Here is a 21965-nt window from a genome sequence, read left to right as displayed (position 1 = left end):
GCATGCCTGGAAGGGATGCTTAAGGGACTCCAGACATCCATCCCTAAAGGGGAAAGGGAGGACGCTGGAATGCTGCGGAAAGGACTGAAGGGGATGTGCATGTGAACTAAGGGGATCAGGGCAACACGGCGCTCGCAGCCAGGGTGGTAGAGAAGGCATGAAGACACACCGCAGGGAATGGAGGGGCTCTGCGTGACAGCAGAACAAGAGATTTGGAGCAGCAACCTTGGGCATCCCGTACTCCTGGAGGTACGCGAGGGGTTGCTTCCTCTGGCCACGCTGCCCTGTTAAATGCATACATGGTATGAACACATGTGCCCCTCCCTCTGCCCCAAGGGCCTTACAAAGGGAACAGTGGCACTGCTAGCCCTGGCAACTGGCAGTTCACGTCACCAAGAGTCACAGAGCCCTCTGTGATGTCATAAAGCGCTCAGCAGACCTGGGGCCCCACAAGCACAGCCCCCACAAGCACAGTGTCTGCTGGTGCAGGTGCTAGTGCAGGTGCTGGTGCTGGTGCTGGTGCTGGTGCAGGTACTGGCAGTGTTGGCACTGGTGGTGTTGGTGGTGCTGGTGGTAGTGCCCAGTCTTGACGGATCATGGAGAAGATCCGGAAGTTTTTCCGGACATTGAGAAAGACACGGAGAAGGTCTGTGCCTGCTGGTTTCTGTTCTCGAGGGCGCTTAGGTGTGCTTAAAAGCCTGGCAAAATCAGCACGTGTCCTGATGATGGCAGCTCAGCCCACAGGCAAATTTGGCCTCCCTGCACATAGCCCATCCTGCACACATATACCTCCCAGAATGACTGGACACCCGTTCTAGACATCATTTCTTCCCCTCCGGTCACCCCCTCCATCTCCTGCCTCCATTGGCCAGTATCAGCTGGAAGCAGGAAGAGAGGCTGCCTGGGGCTACTGTGGGCTGTCAGCACCCCTGGGAGTAAAGCGTGCTGTGTCTTTCATAGCAGTCTTGCTTTGAGGAAGAGCTTGCTGATAAACCGTAGCATACAGGAGAACAGCATTTAAGTGTGTACTAGCAAGTGTGTGCTGCTCTCTCCCAGCTTGCTGTCAGTCTGGAACGGGTGGCCAAGAAAGGGCCGTTAGGAGTGCAATAGGCAGCGTGCGCAACTGAACGTGCCTTCTGTCTTTCTAGGTGGAGTGCTCGCGTGCACCCCATGGACTGCACAGAGCAGGAAAGTCAGGGAGAAGGCCCTTTGGAATCTGAAGTGAAGCAGGTGACGGTCTTCTTCTGGCTTTATAAAATGCTTGCCAATGCATCCTCTTTTGAGCCGATTTCCTTAAGTGTTGACAGTTTCTATTCTTTCTTTCTTTCTATTCTATTTCTATACTTGGAACAGGCAGAGGACAGCGCAGATGGAGTATCAGTGGCAATTTCTGCCCCGCGTGATCTCTCCATCACAGACGGGGTGGCAGCGGTACCTTCTGCCCCGCATGATCTCTCCAGCACAGATGGGGAGGCAGCGGTGACTTCTGCCCTGCACGATCTCTCCAGCACAGATGGGGAGGCAGCGGTGACTTCTGCCCTGCACGATCTCTCCAACACAGATGGGGTGGCAGCGGTAACTTCTGCCCCGCTCGGTTTCTCCATCACAGATGGAGTAGCAGCGGTAACTTCTGCCCCGCTCAGTCTCACCGAGACCTTTGAAAGTTACTCGTGCTCAGCAAACGACGCTAAGCAAGGATTTAAGAGACAACCTGAGCGATGGCCTTCCTGCCTAGAAGGCCTCTCTGGGAACATCTCTGAGTTGCAAAAAAGCAACAAGACCTCGTCTCAGCAGCAGAAGAAATCCAGAAGTAAAGCTCGTAGGCAAAAGAGACAATTGGAGCAATTGGAAGAAATGCTCAAGGAAAAGACGTTGGTTTTAGAAGCGACAGAAAAAGCACTGTTCCAGGCCCAGAGGCAGGCAAAGGGATGCCGTGCTTCACACCTTGCAAAAGGTGAACCGAGAAAAGAAAGTGCAGAGAAGGAAGTTCTGCAGAAACAAGTGGCCCAGCTCCAACGTGAAAACCTTTCACTCCGTCAGCGGCTGGATGATGCGCTCAAGACCAGCCAGGCAAGAGCGGTGAGTGATGTCTTTAAGCGCGAGACAGTCCAAGTAGAAGAAAAGGTCAGATGGACACTGAAGTAGAGCAGCTCCCAAAGTCATCTGGCGCTTCTAGAATTTACCGGCTACGAGCTACCTGTCCCTCGGGTTGCCTCTGTTTTGTTCCCTTTCTGCTGCCATTTGGCAAGTGGCGAATGCCAGCTCTACACCCCGGTGAGGGTCGGGCAATTCTCCTCTACCACTTTTCTTCCCTTTGCAGTTCACTCAAAAAAATGATCTAAGTATGGGAACTAGCAAGCGAAAATAAAAATGCAAGCTTTAGCTTTTTACCGTTTACTTCACACTCCTGCACCATTGTTTCTCTAGAGAACAGCCAGACAGCTGCAACAAGAACTTACCGAGGCTGTCGGAAAGCAGCAGATTGCAGAAGCATCCCTGAAAACTTCTGCCGACTTATGCGACTCGCTGAAGAACAAAATCTCCAAATTGCAAGAGGATTTGGACAAGGCTAATGCCACGGTATGCAATGCAACACCTGTGAACACGTTCATACGGGTGAAGCTGTCCATTTCCTCCAACTAGTGAAAGGGAAGAAATAAGCTGGGAACAAACATAGGATGCTGTTGTTTTTCCACTGCATGCAGGTGTGTGACCTTTCTGCACAGCTAAAGGTGGAACACTCAGAGTTGCTGCTGCAAAAAAGGGCAAATGAGGAGCTGCGGATGGAGGAGGCTGTTCTCAAGCAGCGTGTAGAGGCTGCAGTGGCAGATTATAAAACATCAGTGCAGATTGGAAAGAAGCGTGAAGAAGAAATGCAAGAGAAACTTGCTGATAGTTTCAGAAAGCAGTCAATGTCAGAAAATTCTCGGAAGCTTTCTGAAGATTACTGCCGTCACCTGAAGAACGACATCTCGAAGCTGGAGGAAGACATGGACAAGGCTAATGTCAAGGTATGCAATGCCTGTGAGCGTGTTGGCATAGGTTAAGCAGTTCTTTTCCCCTCAGTAGTGCAGGAGAAGAAATAGTCTGAAAACAAGCGCAGGACACGTTTGTCTGAAAGCAGTAAAAGTTACGTCATCGTTCATGGTGGTTTTCCAGATCACAGCATGATCTGCTCTGAAACATCAACAAAGCCAGCTGCTTTCAGTCACAAGAAAGAGGCAATCCCGTGCTGCAAAGGGGCAGTGGAAGCTCTTACTTGGGCCCTAGCGTACGTTACTCTCCTTGCCTCCCCGCCTTTCCCTTCACAGAACACAAGCAGCTTCTCGGGGACCTCATTTTCAGGGTGAGGGGCAAAGCAGTGCCTCGGGAGCAGCATCCAGGGAAGGAAGAGCGCAGCAGCTTGTCCTCCTTCGAGGCTCGCTGCTGTTCTGATGCCGTTCCCGATGTTGTGGCCGTTCTGTGACATCACAAGGCACGCCCCCACAAAGTGTCTCAGAGTTCAGCTGCTCTGTTTGCAAGTTCTCTCAATCTCGGCACAAAAATGAGATCTTTGTTCCCTGTTAGTGGCGTTCTTGAGAAACAAAAGTACCCCCTTGCTGCCTCTTCCCCCACGCTGGAAGGACATTAGCAGAGGTGTGTGCAAATGAGAAGGGGCCAGCCAGCAGGTTTGCAGTGAAAGTGCCGGCAGAGAACAGGACCGCTCTTCTTGTCCACTGCCCGCTGGTGCCACCATAACTCAGGATGAAAATATCAGCGCCTGCCGTCTTCCTCCCCTAGGAACAATTTCAGCTCAGGAGATGGGGAACATGCAAAGCACTTGCGCTGACTGTTGCTGGGACACAGCCCGTTCTCTGCCCTTCCTCCTAGCTGTCTCCAGGGAGGTCTGTGGCAGAAGCATGAGTTCACAGGCGTGGGAGTTGCATAATTCTGTTGAAGGAGACAAGTGCCTTTGCCATGGAGCCACTCTGGAAAGTAGGAAAGGGTGGAGACTGCAGCAGTCTTCTCAGCAGAGACTAGAAAGTCGTGCTTGCGTTAGAGAAAACACACCTCTTTTCTTTGGCAAAAAATACAGCCTCGGTGGATTAAGCTAGGGCCTCCATCAACACACACATCTGAATGAGTTGCCCAGAATGTGGGGATTTGAGAGCACTCTGATTAAGGGAGATTGTTTTTTCCGCTGCATCCAGGTGCTTGAACTCTCCATACAGCTGGAGATGGAACGGCAAAAGTCACTGGAGCTAGAAATGGCAAATCGAGCGCTGCAAGACCTGGTTCACCAATATCGCCCACAGGCCACTGCAGTGGGCTGTAGCCCATTCTCACAGAATAGAAGGTGGCACGAAGGAGGAGCCCCAAAAGAAATGGGGCAGAAGCCAGAGCCCAGCCGCTTTGTTCCGGTAAACTGATGTGCCGTTTCTATCTGTATCCTCACTGCATTGATTTGTTCCTGTGCTCGTTGCTTTTAGGCATTTTCTGTTAGACGTTTAGTTCTCGTTGTTAGCGCAGTGCCTCTGGCTTCCTTGTAGGGAAGCTGGAGAGCTGGAGAGAGATGTGTGAAAGTGCCTCTGCGTGTGTCGTGTGTCGTTGGTGCATAAGAAATATGCAGCCTTTTCCTCATCCCCTTCCATATACAGTTGGAGGTGGCTCAGTACTAGCTTTCATGTAAGAACAGCAGAAAGAGCAGGTGTGGTTCTTTATGAGGCAAAAAAAACCCAGAAAGACGTAGTCGTTTCTGACTTCTCTCATGAGTGTTGATGGTAGGGAGGAAGCATGGTTCCTTCACTGAGCAGGGCTATCTTGTTTCCATTGGGTATGGGAACTGGCTGCAAGGGCACACGGAGGTGACGCTGTCTGCCTCTTCCGGTTTCTTCAAGTTGCATTGTCTTCTTCTGATGCAGGCAGCCTCTCAAAGCAGGCTAGAGGAGATCAACGCCGCAGAAGCAATGTTTAGAAAGCAGCAGAGGCAGAGAATTGCAGCTCTGACATCAGAAATGGAGAGAGCCCAAAGCATGCATCAGGAGAGCTTGCGGCAAATAGCACACTGGCAAGCAGGGCTAGACGTGTCAGAAAAACTGTTCCTGGTGGGTGAGGACATTAGAAGAAGCCTTGCAAATAAGTACGATGAGTAAGTGCAAACATTTTGTTCCTTTTCTTGGTGGTGGTGGTGGTGGTGGTGGTGGCTGTCATTTGTTTGATTGGTGGGTTGGTTTTCCCTCACATAATACCACATGCCTCTTCTTGTCAAGGCTCTTCCATCCAACATCCTTGTCTCGATTCCAGTCCACATGATGGATACCCGTTCAAGGCAGAATACTCCTCACGAGAGCACGCTTTGATCCCTCCTGTCCCTGAGGACTGTTTTCTTTTCCCTTTCTGACTTTGAAGTTACAGAAAAAAATCAGTTAGTTTTCATGTAAGGATTATCAGTAATCTTCTGCTCTTTCCTTACCTCTAGTAGAAAAGAATTATGATTACTATGAGATAGAAATACTGCTTGCAGCCTTGGTCATGATGGCACCTCTTCGGTTTGAGTTTTCACTGGAAGGAGGGAAACACTCCTGCATTCTTACGTGAAAAATCTTGCTTTGTCTGTGTCCCTGTCTTCCTTTGTTTCCCTGCTGCTGGCTTCCAATCTCTCCAGATCTTTGCACTCTCCTGTCACACCCTAGAGTTTTCCATTGATTCTTTGCGCTCCATCTGCCGTTCAACTAACATCGGCCCTCGTGTTTTCTCTCCCAGTCACTGGTGAACGTGAAGTCCGGCCTGCTGGGACCTCTCCTCAGAATGCTCAAGAAGGACCTTCCACAAAAATTAATCAAGTCCGGGATGCTGCGTTCAGGGCAACACAGTCATACAACAGTGCTTTGAGCTAAACTTTTGAAGCTGAAATAAATACATCCGACAGTTTGTGGAAGGGGTTTACTCATTTTTAAGCCACAGCCCTCCATGCTGAGGGTTCAAGGTTTCACCTGAAAGATGCAGAGTCTCATTTCAGGGCCCCAAACCTCATTTTTAGGATAACAGATGATTCCTTAGTTTTAGTGATTATTCTCTTGGTTGCTGGTTGTTCCGATTTCAGTCTCAGCCACGTTCCCATGAAGATTTTTCCTTGAGAATGAGGCTGAGCGTAGCTCCTCTCCTTGGTGGCTTCCTGTGACAGTGTGTTTCCACCCCACCACCGTCCTCTTGTTGCCTGGCCGTTACACTCAAGTCCTTCTTCCAGCATATAATGAGCCCAGTCCTGGTCACATTCAAGGCCTCACTAAGACAGACAGTGACCACCATACTGGCCGGTCCCTGACTAGAGGTGTCCTGGATGCAACGTGGGTAGAACCAAAAGGGACAGCGTCATCTCCCTGCGCGTACAAAGGCAGCCCGTAAAGAGCACAAGCAACCATTACCTGTACGCAGGGCATGGTGTGGCAGGTGGCGTGGCAGTCGGATCAGGGAGGTGAGCACCCTGCAGGCCGGAGAAGTAAATTCGGTAGGTGATTATCGCCCGCTATGTGTAGGGCCATCATCCTCTAAGTCCAGGATTGTCATCCTCCCAGAGTAGGGACCCCACTCGCAATGCCCGCCCCATAGAGAGCCAGGGCATCTGAACAAATCAGGAAGGATGCAGAAACACAGACTGAATTCCAAGGCAGACACGTGGCTGTTCAGGCCTCTCCACAGAGCGCCTGTGTCTTTCATTTGCATCCTGTGGCAGCAGCGAGGAGAGCTGTATGAGGTGCAAGCAGGCAGATGATCTGCTCAGCCTGCTGGTGAGGTTACATGATGAAATAAATGGGTTTGAAAGTGTCAAAGGAAGCTAACAAGAGAGGAGCGGAGGAACCACGCTCTACCCTCGTACAGACAGGGTTTACCACAAGAGAAAGCTCAAGACCCAAGGCAGCCTGTATCCTCTCACTGCCAAGCGGAAGGCAAGAACTCACAGGAAAGGAGTGAATGGAGGCGTGTCCACACGCAGATCTGCCTGCGCTCTAGTGACCGTGCAACAGTGCAGTTTTGATCCGAGGGATATGGAAAAGACAAAGAGTAAAACCAGGGTGCTTAATTTTAAGGAAGCCAACTTCCAGCTCTTCAGGGAGTTAATCAACAAAACCCCCGGAGAAGCTGTTCTCACGGACAAGGGAGTGCAGCGGAGTTAGCAGATGGTTAAGGAAGCGGTCCTTAACAAACAACAGATAACAAATAACATTAGAGGTCAAGAGCAATTTAGTAATAATTCTAACTTTGATTATAAGTTAATCGCTTTACAGCAGTCGGAGAAATCCTAACTTGAGCCATCATTGCTGAAGCAGCAGGCTGCACGACAGTGATTTCTCTTTAGGAAGGGCTGCCTCTCAAGTACATCCTTTTAGGTCAAGAGATATTTACTGACTACTTGTCTGTGAGTTAGACTTTACTTTTTAAATGTATCTAATTTGACTTGTCTTTCTCCTCGTTTCAACACAGATATTGTGTATGTCTTGCTTCAAGTATCTGGAACCTTCTGTGGTTCTTACAGACAATTTCTAGTTGTTCCGAGATGGTTTGTGTCAGGGCTTTCAGATGCTGTGCTTTTCAATCCATGCAGTTTGCCTCAATATTTTTCATCGAATCATAGAATCACCAAGGTTGGAGAAGACCTACAAGATCATCCAGTCCAACGTCCCACCCATCACCAATAGTTCTCACTAAGCCACGTCCCTCAACACAACATGCAAACGTTCCTTGAACACCTCCAGGGTCGGTGACTCCACCACCTCCGTGGGCAGCCCATTCCAGCGCCTGACCGCTCTCTCAGAGAAGTAGTATTTCCTAACGTCCAGCCTGAATCTCCCCTGGAGCAACTTGAGGCCAGTAACCAGCTAGATTTGTTTCCCGAGTCAGCTCTGAGAGAGTCAGTTCTGAGGGGATCAACCCTGTGTTTTTCTCACAAATTCAACATAGAGTTACTCCACCAATTTATCTCCTGCTCACACTCTGCGATACCCCTTAATCTCTCAGCCTCCCCCTTGAGCTTCACCACCACACTGAACAGACCATCCACCTGCTCACACCTCACACAGGTGGAATCTCTGCTGCCTGTCACTGGCAGCAAGAGGGTTGGGCACTCACTGCAGCCAGAGGCTTGAGACAGCACATTTTTAGGCAGGCACGCTGAGTCGCTGTGTTCTTTCTTGGCAGGGCTTTCTGCCCGGTGGACACCGTTGCTAAATTTGCTGTCTGGAAGGCAGCCGATAGGTGAATCAGTCTCCCGAGTAAGCAGAGATACTCCCCCTCCTCAGTCTCCCTGCCTGAGTGTGCCTCATCACATTCACTGCTGCCTGGAGCTGCATGGAGGCAGCATGGATCATAGTTCCCAGACACTGAGCAGTTGCGGTTAACATGACAACAACCCTTCAGGTAGTTATAGAGAGCAATAAGGTCTCCCCTGAGCCTCCTCTTCTCTAGACTGAACAATCCCAGCTCCTTCAGCCGCTCCTCGTAAGGCCTGTGCTCCAGACCCCTCACCAGGGTTTGTTGCCCTCCTCTGGACACGCTCCAGGGCCTCGATGTCTTTCTTACAGTGAGGGGCCCAAAACTGGACACAGTACTCGAGGTGCGGCCTCACCAGTGCTGAGTACAGGGGGATAATTACTTCCCTGCTCCTGCTGGCCACACTATTTCTGATACCAGCCAGGATGCCATTGGCCTTCTTGGCCACCTGGGCACACTGCTGGCTCACGTTCAGTCTAGCGTCAATCAGCATCCCCAGGTCCATTTCCTCTACACAGTCTTCCAGCCACTCTGCCCCAAGCCTGTAGCGTTGCCTGGGGTTATTGTGGCCAAAGTGCAGGACCCGGCATTTGGTCTTGTTGAATCTCATCCCACTGGCTTCAGCCCAGCTATCCAGTCTATCCAGATCCCTCCGTTGGGCCTCGCTACCCTCAGGCAGGTCAACACCTCCAGCCAGCTTGGTGTCATCTGCAAACTTACTGAGGGTGCACTCAATGCCCTCATCCAGGTCATCGGTAAAGATATTAAACAGGACAGGCCCCGGCACCGACCTCTGGGGAATACCAGTCGTGACCGGTCGGCAGCTGGATTTAACTCGACTCTCTGGGCCCGGCCCTCCAGCCAGTTCCTTACCCAGCCAAGAGTGCATCTGTCCAAGCCACGGGCTGCCAGCTTCCGCAGGAGAATACTGTGGGAGACAGTGTCAAAGGCTTTGCTGAAATCTAGGTAGACTACATCAACAGCCTTTCCCTCATCCACCAGACGGGTCACTAGATCATAGAAGGAGTTGGTCAAGCAGGACCTGCCCTTCGTGAACCCATGCTGGCTAGGCCTGATCCCCCGGTTGTCCTGCACGAGCCGCGTGATCTCCCTCAGGACAGTCTGCTCCGTAATCTTCCCCGGCACCGAGGTCAGGCTAACAGGCCTGTAGTTCCCGGGATCCTCCCTGCAGCCCTTCTTGTAGATGGGAGTCACACTGGCAAGCCTCCAGTCTAATTCTGAAGGGGCACTATCTAATTTCTATATACTATACCGTTATCAAAAAAGAATTATTAATCAAATATGCTCTTAGTTACCCCAGTACACATTTCTTTAGGGGGAATTTTGAGTTGCAGAATTTTGAAGGGGACTGTCATTCCAAAACCCAACAGAAATGGAGGAAACGGCATCTATACACTGCAGATAACATTACACTGAAATTGCGTTTCCATTCGAGAGGGATGGGCACAGCTTGGCGAGGTAAATGCCTGCAGCCCTAATGGGGAAAAGCAGTGCCCTGAAGAGTGACTTGCTCATCTCAAGCAAAACAAAACAAAGCAAAACAAAAACTTGCTAGGGGATCTCTGTGACTGTGTGATTCTGCATGCAGGCTACGGTTCCCCAGTCTTAATCTGTCTTTAGGATACCAGTTGTCTGGGAACACCAGTACATGAATGTATCAAGCTGTGAGGTGCTCGTAGTTTTTTCGGAAGAAAAGTAGTGTTCGGAAGAAAAGCAAAGACGTAGCCAGTTTTTGCCCACTCTGAGCAGATTCCCGGTGGGCTTGCACAGCATTATGGGGTCACACCACGGGTACTGCTGGAGCAGGCAGAAGGGAAACTGCAGAAATACGTGTTGCAGTGTCAGCAGTGCTTGCCTGTTACAGAGATCCAAGATAGAGTAGACCAGCTGCTTAGCTGGTCCCAGCCCCACCACCCCACAGGCAAAGACTGCCAGAGCAGAGATCTTCACACAACGCATAGCATTAAAGAAACTCCAAAAACACTATAAATACTGTGGAGCAACTATATTAGCAATCTTGGCACCATGATTCGGTCTTGCGTAATAATAGGAAAATACTCAAAATCCATCAAAGCCACAGGCTATTCTTGCTCTGGGGATGTGAACAGTAGGTGTCAGTGCAGCCCAAGGCAAAGGCATTGCAAGGGCCCCAGGAATTGCCAGGAAAACATCAATTTTGGTTTGGGTATTTTTTGGGGGTTTTTTTTGTTTTTTTTTTCATTGGAGAAAAAGTAGTTTTTGATGATGTCAGAGAACTTAAAGAAAAAGACAATCGTGTTATAAACATAGGTGTATGTATAAATATAAACATAAATCTAGAAATTGTATGTGGAACAGCATATTTTATTCGAAAGGAAATGGATGATGCAAACTAGAAACTGCATTATGGGATGACCTTTTTCTCACACAGCAACAGAGCCACATCTTCCTTAAGCTGAAGACCCTCATCTTGAAAAGTTTTGTCTTTCTGGCCTCGCTGTGTGAACATCAGCACCGTGTCAGGCCTGGGATGCGTAAAAGTAATTGTCTGCAACACACCTGGATGTTACATCGCAGGTACCATGCCAGGCTATGTTCACGCTACCCATTGAAAAACTGGGCAGAAATAGCAGAGCTGGCGTGGGACTGTTTGTTCTGGGAGTAATGTGCCTAGAGCAGTACAGCGCTCCCTCAGGGTTCAGTACAGCTTCCTCTTCAGAACGTACACTGCACCACGCTGCTGCTTTCTTCCCAGACAGAGACCCCGCTCCCTTGTTGTGCGTGACACTGCCTTTCTCTTTCCTGAGAGTGGCTCTTTTTTTTCCACAGGGACGTTTCCCTTCCCTGTTTCTACCAGCTCACCGATGTGTGCTGGTGTCCCCCCAGTGAAGAGAAGAAAAATAGCACTTCTCTGCATTGTATTCACAAATGTTTATTCTTGGTCTATTTCTTCTCAAAAGGGAAACAATATGTTACAAATAGGACCGACGTTTTCAGGGTATAACGGGGAAATGCTGTTCCGAACACACCAACGAATCGGTGTATATGCTCGTAATATAAGGAAATTGTTCAAGATCCGGACAGCCAGGGAACCCAAAGCTTCGCCGCAGGCTCCAAAGTCCCCTTTTTCACTCCGGATCCCTATCCGTTTTCAGGGGTTACAGCCTCATTCCACGGTCCACCAGCTCATTTTTAAGGTGAGCACAGGGCTACGGAAAGGCAGAGGGGAGAGCGTGTGACGAGGAGAGAGAGGAGCTTGGCCATGGGAAGTGGAAGGCATGAGAGCATGCCGGGAGGGAGCAGAGGCTATGCCAGCAGCTCTGGAAGGGAGCAGAAAGGACGTAAGCATGCCTGGAAGGGATGCTTAAGGGACTCCAGACATCCATCCCTAAAGGGGAAAGGGAGGACGCTGGAATGCTGCGGAAAGGACTGAAGGGGATGTGCATGTGAACTAAGGGGATCAGGGCAACACGGCGCTCGCAGCCAGGGTGGTAGAGAAGGCATGAAGACACACCGCAGGGAATGGAGGGGCTCTGCGTGACAGCAGAACAAGAGATTTGGAGCAGCAACCTTGGGCATCCCGTACTCCTGGAGGTACGCGAGGGGTTGCTTCCTCTGGCCACGCTGCCCTGTTAAATGCATACATGGTATGAACACATGTGCCCCTCCCTCTGCCCCAAGGGCCTTACAAAGGGAACAGTGGCACTGCTAGCCCTGGCAACTGGCAGTTCACGTCACCAAGAGTCACAGAGCCCTCTGTGATGTCATAAAGCGCTCAGCAGACCTGGGGCCCCACAAGCACAGCCCCCACAAGCACAGTGTCTGCTGGTGCAGGTGCTAGTGCAGGTGCTGGTGCTGGTGCTGGTGCTGGTGCAGGTACTGGCAGTGTTGGCACTGGTGGTGTTGGTGGTGCTGGTGGTAGTGCCCAGTCTTGACGGATCATGGAGAAGATCCGGAAGTTTTTCCGGACATTGAGAAAGACACGGAGAAGGTCTGTGCCTGCTGGTTTCTGTTCTCGAGGGCGCTTAGGTGTGCTTAAAAGCCTGGCAAAATCAGCACGTGTCCTGATGATGGCAGCTCAGCCCACAGGCAAATTTGGCCTCCCTGCACATAGCCCATCCTGCACACATATACCTCCCAGAATGACTGGACACCCGTTCTAGACATCATTTCTTCCCCTCCGGTCACCCCCTCCATCTCCTGCCTCCATTGGCCAGTATCAGCTGGAAGCAGGAAGAGAGGCTGCCTGGGGCTACTGTGGGCTGTCAGCACCCCTGGGAGTAAAGCGTGCTGTGTCTTTCATAGCAGTCTTGCTTTGAGGAAGAGCTTGCTGATAAACCGTAGCATACAGGAGAACAGCATTTAAGTGTGTACTAGCAAGTGTGTGCTGCTCTCTCCCAGCTTGCTGTCAGTCTGGAACGGGTGGCCAAGAAAGGGCCGTTAGGAGTGCAATAGGCAGCGTGCGCAACTGAACGTGCCTTCTGTCTTTCTAGGTGGAGTGCTCGCGTGCACCCCATGGACTGCACAGAGCAGGAAAGTCAGGGAGAAGGCCCTTTGGAATCTGAAGTGAAGCAGGTGACGGTCTTCTTCTGGCTTTATAAAATGCTTGCCAATGCATCCTCTTTTGAGCCGATTTCCTTAAGTGTTGACAGTTTCTATTCTTTCTTTCTTTCTATTCTATTTCTATACTTGGAACAGGCAGAGGACAGCACAGATGGAGTATCAGTGGCAATTTCTGCCCCGCGTGATCTCTCCATCACAGACGGGGTGGCAGCGGTACCTTCTGCCCCGCATGATCTCTCCAGCACAGATGGGGAGGCAGCGGTGACTTCTGCCCTGCACGATCTCTCCAGCACAGATGGGGAGGCAGCGGTGACTTCTGCCCTGCACGATCTCTCCAACACAGATGGGGTGGCAGCGGTAACTTCTGCCCCGCTCGGTTTCTCCATCACAGATGGAGTAGCAGCGGTAACTTCTGCCCCGCTCAGTCTCACCGAGACCTTTGAAAGTTACTCGTGCTCAGCAAACGACGCTAAGCAAGGATTTAAGAGACAACCTGAGCGATGGCCTTCCTGCCTAGAAGGCCTCTCTGGGAACATCTCTGAGTTGCAAAAAGCAACAAGACCTCGTCTCAGCAGCAGAAGAAATCCAGAAGTAAAGCTCGTAGGCAAAAGAGACAATTGGAGCAATTGGAAGAAATGCTCAAGGAAAAGACGTTGGTTTTAGAAGCGACAGAAAAAGCACTGTTCCAGGCCCAGAGGCAGGCAAAGGAATGCCGTGCTTCACACCTTGCAAAAGGTGAACCGAGAAAAGAAAGTGCAGAGAAGGAAGTTCTGCAGGAACAAGTGGCCCAGCTCCAACGTGAAAACCTTTCACTCCGTCAGCGGCTGGATGATGCGCTCAAGACCAGCCAGGCAAGAGCGGTGAGTGATGTCTTTAAGCGCGAGACAGTCCAAGTAGAAGAAAAGGTCAGATGGACACTGAAGTAGAGCAGCTCCCAAAGTCATCTGGCGCTTCTAGAATTTACCGGCTACGAGCTACCTGTCCCTCGGGTTGCCTCTGTTTTGTTCCCTTTCTGCTGCCATTTGGCAAGTGGCGAATGCCAGCTCTACACCCCGGTGAGGGTCGGGCAATTCTCCTCTACCACTTTTCTTCCCTTTGCAGTTCACTCAAAAAAATGATCTAAGTATGGGAACTAGCAAGCGAAAATAAAAATGCAAGCTTTAGCTTTTTACCGTTTACTTCACACTCCTGCACCATTGTTTCTCTAGAGAACAGCCAGACAGCTGCAACAAGAACTTACCGAGGCTGTCGGAAAGCAGCAGATTGCAGAAGCATCCCTGAAAACTTCTGCCGACTTATGCGACTCGCTGAAGAACAAAATCTCCAAATTGCAAGAGGATTTGGACAAGGCTAATGCCACGGTATGCAATGCAACACCTGTGAACACGTTCATACGGGTGAAGCTGTCCATTTCCTCCAACTAGTGAAAGGGAAGAAATAAGCTGGGAACAAACATAGGATGCTGTTGTTTTTCCACTGCATGCAGGTGTGTGACCTTTCTGCACAGCTAAAGGTGGAACACTCAGAGTTGCTGCTGCAAAAAAGGGCAAATGAGGAGCTGCGGATGGAGGAGGCTGTTCTCAAGCAGCGTGTAGAGGCTGCAGTGGCAGATTATAAAACATCAGTGCAGATTGGAAAGAAGCGTGAAGAAGAAATGCAAGAGAAACTTGCTGATAGTTTCAGAAAGCAGTCAATGTCAGAAAATTCTCGGAAGCTTTCTGAAGATTACTGCCGTCACCTGAAGAACGACATCTCGAAGCTGGAGGAAGACATGGACAAGGCTAATGTCAAGGTATGCAATGCCTGTGAGCGTGTTGGCATAGGTTAAGCAGTTCTTTTCCCCTCAGTAGTGCAGGAGAAGAAATAGTCTGAAAACAAGCGCAGGACACGTTTGTCTGAAAGCAGTAAAAGTTACGTCATCGTTCATGGTGGTTTTCCAGATCACAGCATGATCTGCTCTGAAACATCAACAAAGCCAGCTGCTTTCAGTCACAAGAAAGAGGCAATCCCGTGCTGCAAAGGGGCAGTGGAAGCTCTTACTTGGGCCCTAGAGTACGTTACTCTCCTTGCCTCCCCGCCTTTCCCTTCACAGAACACAAGCAGCTTCTCGGGGACCTCATTTTCAGGGTGAGGGGCAAAGCAGTGCCTCAGGGAGCAGCATCCAGGGAAGGAAGAGCGCAGCAGCTTGTCCTCCTTCGAGGCTCGCTGCTGTTCTGATGCCGTTCCCGATGTTGTGGCCGTTCTGTGACATCACAAGGCACGCCCCCACAAAGTGTCTCAGAGTTCAGCTGCTCTGTTTGCAAGTTCTCTCAATCTCGGCACAAAAATGAGATCTTTGTTCCCTGTTAGTGGCGTTCTTGAGAAACAAAAGTACCCCCTTGCTGCCTCTTCCCCCACGCTGGAAGGACATTAGCAGAGGTGTGTGCAAATGAGAAGGGGCCAGCCAGCAGGTTTGCAGTGAAAGTGCCGGCAGAGAACAGGACCGCTCTTCTTGTCCACTGCCCGCTGGTGCCACCATAACTCAGGATGAAAATATCAGCGCCTGCCGTCTTCCTCCCCTAGGAACAATTTCAGCTCAGGAGATGGGGAACATGCAAAGCACTTGCGCTGACTGTTGCTGGGACACAGCCCGTTCTCTGCCCTTCCTCCTAGCTGTCTCCAGGGAGGTCTGTGGCAGAAGCATGAGTTCACAGGCGTGGGAGTTGCATAATTCTGTTGAAGGAGACAAGTGCCTTTGCCATGGAGCCACTCTGGAAAGTAGGAAAGGGTGGAGACTGCAGCAGTCTTCTCAGCAGAGACTAGAAAGTCGTGCTTGCGTTAGAGAAAACACACCTCTTTTCTTTGGCAAAAAATACAGCCTCGGTGGATTAAGCTAGGGCCTCCATCAACACACACATCTGAATGAGTTGCCCAGAATGTGGGGATTTGAGAGCACTCTGATTAAGGGAGATTGTTTTTTCCGCTGCATCCAGGTGCTTGAACTCTCCATACAGCTGGAGATGGAACGGCAAAAGTCACTGGAGCTAGAAATGGCAAATCGAGCGCTGCAAGACCTGGTTCACCAATATCGCCCACAGGCCACTGCAGTGGGCTGTAGCCCATTCTCACAGAATAGAAGGTGGCACGAAGGAGGAGCCCCAAAAGAAATGGGGCAGAAGCCAGAGCCCAGCCGCTTTGTTCCGGTAAACTGATGTGCCGTTTCTATCTGTATCCTCACTGCATTGATTTGTTCCTGTGCTCGTTGCTTTTAGGCATTTTCTGTTAGACGTTTAGTTCTCGTTGTTAGCGCAGTGCCTCTGGCTTCCTTGTAGGGAAGCTGGAGAGCTGGAGAGAGATGTGTGAAAGTGCCTCTGCGTGTGTCGTGTGTCGTTGGTGCATAAGAAATATGCAGCCTTTTCCTCATCCCCTTCCATATACAGTTGGAGGTGGCTCAGTACTAGCTTTCATGTAAGAACAGCAGAAAGAGCAGGTGTGGTTCTTTATGAGGCAAAAAAAACCCAGAAAGACGTAGTCGTTTCTGACTTCTCTCATGAGTGTTGATGGTAGGGAGGAAGCATGGTTCCTTCACTGAGCAGGGCTATCTTGTTTCCATTGGGTATGGGAACTGGCTGCAAGGGCACACGGAGGTGACGCTGTCTGCCTCTTCCGGTTTCTTCAAGTTGCATTGTCTTCTTCTGATGCAGGCAGCCTCTCAAAGCAGGCTAGAGGAGATCAACGCCGCAGAAGCAATGTTTAGAAAGCAGCAGAGGCAGAGAATTGCAGCTCTGACATCAGAAATGGAGAGAGCCCAAAGCATGCATCAGGAGAGCTTGCGGCAAATAGCACACTGGCAAGCAGGGCTAGACGTGTCAGAAAAACTGTTCCTGGTGGGTGAGGACATTAGAAGAAGCCTTGCAAATAAGTACGATGAGTAAGTGCAAACATTTTGTTCCTTTTCTTGGTGGTGGTGGTGGTGGTGGTGGTGGCTGTCATTTGTTTGATTGGTGGGTTGGTTTTCCCTCACATAATACCACATGCCTCTTCTTGTCAAGGCTCTTCCATCCAACATCCTTGTCTCGATTCCAGTCCACATGATGGATACCCGTTCAAGGCAGAATACTCCTCACGAGAGCACGCTTTGATCCCTCCTGTCCCTGAGGACTGTTTTCTTTTCCCTTTCTGACTTTGAAGTTACAGAAAAAAATCAGTTAGTTTTCATGTAAGGATTATCAGTAATCTTCTGCTCTTTCCTTACCTCTAGTAGAAAAGAATTATGATTACTATGAGATAGAAATACTGCTTGCAGCCTTGGTCATGATGGCACCTCTTCGGTTTGAGTTTTCACTGGAAGGAGGGAAACACTCCTGCATTCTTACGTGAAAAATCTTGCTTTGTCTGTGTCCCTGTCTTCCTTTGTTTCCCTGCTGCTGGCTTCCAATCTCTCCAGATCTTTGCACTCTCCTGTCACACCCTAGAGTTTTCCATTGATTCTTTGCGCTCCATCTGCCGTTCAACTAACATCGGCCCTCGTGTTTTCTCTCCCAGTCACTGGTGAACGTGAAGTCCGGCCTGCTGGGACCTCTCCTCAGAATGCTCAAGAAGGACCTTCCACAAAAATTAATCAAGTCCGGGATGCTGCGTTCAGGGCAACACAGTCATACAACAGTGCTTTGAGCTAAACTTTTGAAGCTGAAATAAATACATCCGACAGTTTGTGGAAGGGGTTTACTCATTTTTAAGCCACAGCCCTCCATGCTGAGGGTTCAAGGTTTCACCTGAAAGATGCAGAGTCTCATTTCAGGGCCCCAAACCTCATTTTTAGGATAACAGATGATTCCTTAGTTTTAGTGATTATTCTCTTGGTTGCTGGTTGTTCCGATTTCAGTCTCAGCCACGTTCCCATGAAGACTTTTCCTTGAGAATGAGGCTGAGCGTAGCTCCTCTCCTTGGTGGCTTCCTGTGACAGTGTGTTTCCACCCCACCACCGTCCTCTTGTTGCCTGGCCGTTACACTCAAGTCCTTCTTCCAGCATATAATGAGCCCAGTCCTGGTCACATTCAAGGCCTCACTAAGACAGACAGTGACCACCATACTGGCCGGTCCCTGACTAGAGGTGTCCTGGATGCAACGTGGGTAGAACCAAAAGGGACAGCGTCATCTCCCTGCGCGTACAAAGGCAGCCCGTAAAGAGCACAAGCAACCATTACCTGTACGCAGGGCATGGTGTGGCAGGTGGCGTGGCAGTCGGATCAGGGAGGTGAGCACCCTGCAGGCCGGAGAAGTAAATTCGGTAGGTGATTATCGCCCGCTATGTGTAGGGCCATCATCCTCTAAGTCCAGGATTGTCATCCTCCCAGAGTAGGGACCCCACTCGCAATGCCCGCCCCATAGAGAGCCAGGGCATCTGAACAAATCAGGAAGGATGCAGAAACACAGACTGAATTCCAAGGCAGACACGTGGCTGTTCAGGCCTCTCCACAGAGCGCCTGTGTCTTTCATTTGCATCCTGTGGCAGCAGCGAGGAGAGCTGTATGAGGTGCAAGCAGGCAGATGATCTGCTCAGCCTGCTGGTGAGGTTACATGATGAAATAAATGGGTTTGAAAGTGTCAAAGGAGGCTAACAAGAGAGGAGCGGAGGAACCACGCTCTACCCTCGTACAGACAGGGTTTACCACAAGAGAAAGCTCAAGACCCAAGGCAGCCTGTATCCTCTCACTGCCAAGCGGAAGGCAAGAACTCACAGGAAAGGAGTGAATGGAGGCGTGTCCACACGCAGATCTGCCTGCGCTCTAGTGACCGTGCAACAGTGCAGTTTTGATCCGAGGGATATGGAAAAGACAAAGAGTAAAACCAGGGTGCTTAATTTTAAGGAAGCCAACTTCCAGCTCTTCAGGGAGTTAATCAACAAAACCCCCGGAGAAGCTGTTCTCACGGACAAGGGAGTGCAGCGGAGTTAGCAGATGGTTAAGGAAGCGGTCCTTAACAAACAACAGATAACAAATAACATTAGAGGTCAAGAGCAATTTAGTAATAATTCTAACTTTGATTATAAGTTAATCGCTTTATAGCAGTCGGAGAAATCCTAACTTGAGCCATCATTGCTGAAGCAGCAGGCTGCACGACAGTGATTTCTCTTTAGGAAGGGCTGCCTCTCAAGTACATCCTTTTAGGTCAAGAGATATTTACTGACTACTTGTCTGTGAGTTAGACTTTACTTTTTAAATGTATCTAATTTGACTTGTCTTTCTCCTCGTTTCAACACAGATATTATGTATGTCTTGCTTCAAGTATCTGGAACCTTCTGTGGTTCTTACAGACAATTTCTAGTTGTTCCGAGATGGTTTGTGTCAGGGCTTTCAGATGCTGTGCTTTTCAATCCATGCAGTTTGCCTCAATATTTTTCATCGAATCATAGAATCACCAAGGTTGGAGAAGACCTACAAGATCATCCAGTCCAACGTCCCACCCATCACCAATAGTTCTCACTAAGCCACGTCCCTCAACACAACATGCAAACGTTCCTTGAACACCTCCAGGGTCGGTGACTCCACCACCTCCGTGGGCAGCCCATTCCAGCGCCTGACCGCTCTCTCAGAGAAGTAGTATTTCCTAACGTCCAGCCTGAATCTCCCCTGGAGCAACTTGAGGCCAGTAACCAGCTAGATTTGTTTCCCGAGTCAGCTCTGAGAGAGTCAGTTCTGAGGGGATCAACCCTGTGTTTTTCTCACAAATTCAACATAGAGTTACTCCACCAATTTATCTCCTGCTCACACTCTGCGATACCCCTTAATCTCTCAGCCTCCCCCTTGAGCTTCACCACCACACTGAACAGACCATCCACCTGCTCACACCTCACACAGGTGGAATCTCTGCTGCCTGTCACTGGCAGCAAGAGGGTTGGGCACTCACTGCAGCCAGAGGCTTGAGACAGCACATTTTTAGGCAGGCACGCTGAGTCGCTGTGTTCTTTCTTGGCAGGGCTTTCTGCCCGGTGGACACCGTTGCTAAATTTGCTGTCTGGAAGGCAGCCGATAGGTGAATCAGTCTCCCGAGTAAGCAGAGATACTCCCCCTCCTCAGTCTCCCTGCCTGAGTGTGCCTCATCACATTCACTGCTGCCTGGAGCTGCATGGAGGCAGCATGGATCATAGTTCCCAGACACTGAGCAGTTGCGGTTAACATGACAACAACCCTTCAGGTAGTTATAGAGAGCAATAAGGTCTCCCCTGAGCCTCCTCTTCTCTAGACTGAACAATCCCAGCTCCTTCAGCCGCTCCTCGTAAGGCCTGTGCTCCAGACCCCTCACCAGGGTTTGTTGCCCTCCTCTGGACACGCTCCAGGGCCTCGATGTCTTTCTTACAGTGAGGGGCCCAAAACTGGACACAGTACTCGAGGTGCGGCCTCACCAGTGCTGAGTACAGGGGGATAATTACTTCCCTGCTCCTGCTGGCCACACTATTTCTGATACCAGCCAGGATGCCATTGGCCTTCTTGGCCACCTGGGCACACTGCTGGCTCACGTTCAGTCTAGCGTCAATCAGCATCCCCAGGTCCATTTCCTCTACACAGTCTTCCAGCCACTCTGCCCCAAGCCTGTAGCGTTGCCTGGGGTTATTGTGGCCAAAGTGCAGGACCCGGCATTTGGTCTTGTTGAATCTCATCCCACTGGCTTCAGCCCAGCTATCCAGTCTATCCAGATCCCTCCGTTGGGCCTCGCTACCCTCAGGCAGGTCAACACCTCCAGCCAGCTTGGTGTCATCTGCAAACTTACTGAGGGTGCACTCAATGCCCTCATCCAGGTCATCGGTAAAGATATTAAACAGGACAGGCCCCGGCACCGACCTCTGGGGAATACCAGTCGTGACCGGTCGGCAGCTGGATTTAACTCGACTCTCTGGGCCCGGCCCTCCAGCCAGTTCCTTACCCAGCCAAGAGTGCATCTGTCCAAGCCACGGGCTGCCAGCTTCCGCAGGAGAATACTGTGGGAGACAGTGTCAAAGGCTTTGCTGAAATCTAGGTAGACTACATCAACAGCCTTTCCCTCATCCACCAGACGGGTCACTAGATCATAGAAGGAGTTGGTCAAGCAGGACCTGCCCTTCGTGAACCCATGCTGGCTAGGCCTGATCCCCCGGTTGTCCTGCACGAGCCGCGTGATCTCCCTCAGGACAGTCTGCTCCGTAATCTTCCCCGGCACCGAGGTCAGGCTAACAGGCCTGTAGTTCCCGGGATCCTCCCTGCAGCCCTTCTTGTAGATGGGAGTCACACTGGCAAGCCTCCAGTCTAATTCTGAAGGGGCACTATCTAATTTCTATATACTATACCGTTATCAAAAAAGAATTATTAATCAAATATGCTCTTAGTTACCCCAGTACACATTTCTTTAGGGGGAATTTTGAGTTGCAGAATTTGAAGGGGACTGTCATTCCAAAACCCAACAGAAATGGAGGAAACGGCATCTATACACTGCAGATAACATTACACTGAAATTGCGTTTCCATTCGAGAGGGATGGGCACAGCTTGGCGAGGTAAATGCCTGCAGCCCTAATGGGGAAAAGCAGTGCCCTGAAGAGTGACTTGCTCATCTCAAGCAAAACAAAACAAAGCAAAACAAAAACTTGCTAGGGGATCTCTGTGACTGTGTGATTCTGCATGCAGGCTACGGTTCCCCAGTCTTAATCTGTCTTTAGGATACCAGTTGTCTGGGAACACCAGTACATGAATGTATCAAGCTGTGAGGTGCTCGTAGTTTTGTTTGTGGCAGTGTTCGGAAGAAAAGCAAAGACGTAGCCAGTTTTTGCCCACTCTGAGCAGATTCCCGGTGGGCTTGCACAGCATTATGGGGTCACACCACGGGTACTGCTGGAGCAGGCAGAAGGGAAACTGCAGAAATACGTGTTGCAGTGTCAGCAGTGCTTGCCTGTTACAGAGATCCAAGATAGAGTAGACCAGCTGCTTAGCTGGTCCCAGCCCCACCACCCCACAGGCAAAGACTGCCAGAGCAGAGATCTTCACACAACGCATAGCATTAAAGAAACTCCAAAAACACTATAAATACTGTGGAGCAACTATATTAGCAATCTTGGCACCATGATTCGGTCTTGCGTAATAATAGGAAAATACTCAAAATCCATCAAAGCCACAGGCTATTCTTGCTCTGGGGATGTGAACAGTAG

At 50.2% G+C, this 21965-nt stretch overlaps 2 protein-coding genes across 2 annotated transcripts; both read left to right on the top strand.

The window, feature by feature from the left end:
- Positions 1-596: 596 nt before the first annotated feature.
- On the top strand, positions 597-5910 carry LOC107049109 (ankyrin repeat domain-containing protein 26-like). Its single transcript, XM_025149310.3, has 7 exons — positions 597-646; positions 1149-2079; positions 2428-2580; positions 2706-3011; positions 4191-4400; positions 4902-5128; positions 5743-5910. The coding sequence occupies exons 1-7, from the start codon at positions 597-599 to the stop codon at positions 5750-5752; spliced, it is 1887 nt and encodes a 628-aa protein (XP_025005078.3). The 3' UTR covers positions 5753-5910.
- A 7453-nt stretch (positions 5911-13363) lies between these two features.
- LOC121106533 (ankyrin repeat domain-containing protein 26-like) lies at positions 13364-17502 on the top strand. Its single transcript, XM_040698136.1, has 6 exons — positions 13364-13670; positions 14019-14171; positions 14297-14602; positions 15783-15992; positions 16494-16720; positions 17335-17502. Exons 1-6 carry the CDS (start codon positions 13446-13448, stop codon positions 17342-17344), a joined length of 1131 nt encoding a protein of 376 aa, XP_040554070.1. The 5' UTR covers positions 13364-13445; the 3' UTR covers positions 17345-17502.
- Positions 17503-21965: the final 4463 nt, after the last annotated feature.

Source organism: Gallus gallus, chromosome 3 (assembly GCF_016699485.2).
Source record: "Gallus gallus isolate bGalGal1 chromosome 3, bGalGal1.mat.broiler.GRCg7b, whole genome shotgun sequence".
Taxonomy (NCBI): Eukaryota; Metazoa; Chordata; class Aves; order Galliformes; family Phasianidae; genus Gallus; species Gallus gallus.
The sequence above is the reverse complement of the archived record's forward strand: the minus strand, read 5'-3'. Positions and strand labels throughout refer to the sequence as shown.

Bases quoted from the DNA above. Each gene is read 5' to 3' on its own strand.
- LOC121106533 (XM_040698136.1), top strand. From the start codon at position 13,446: ATGCTCAAGGAAAAGACGTTGGTTTTAGAAGCGACAGAAAAAGCACTG. The intron at 14,603-15,782 runs GTATGCAATGCC...CGCTGCATCCAG, and splicing joins TGGACAAGGCTAATGTCAAG to GTGCTTGAACTCTCCATACA. The intron at 15,993-16,493 runs GTAAACTGATGT...CTTCTGATGCAG, and splicing joins AGCCCAGCCGCTTTGTTCCG to GCAGCCTCTCAAAGCAGGCT.
- LOC107049109 (XM_025149310.3), top strand. From the start codon at position 597: ATGGAGAAGATCCGGAAGTTTTTCCGGACATTGAGAAAGACACGGAGA. The intron at 647-1,148 runs GTCTGTGCCTGC...CTGTCTTTCTAG, and splicing joins TTGAGAAAGACACGGAGAAG to GTGGAGTGCTCGCGTGCACC. The intron at 4,401-4,901 runs GTAAACTGATGT...CTTCTGATGCAG, and splicing joins AGCCCAGCCGCTTTGTTCCG to GCAGCCTCTCAAAGCAGGCT.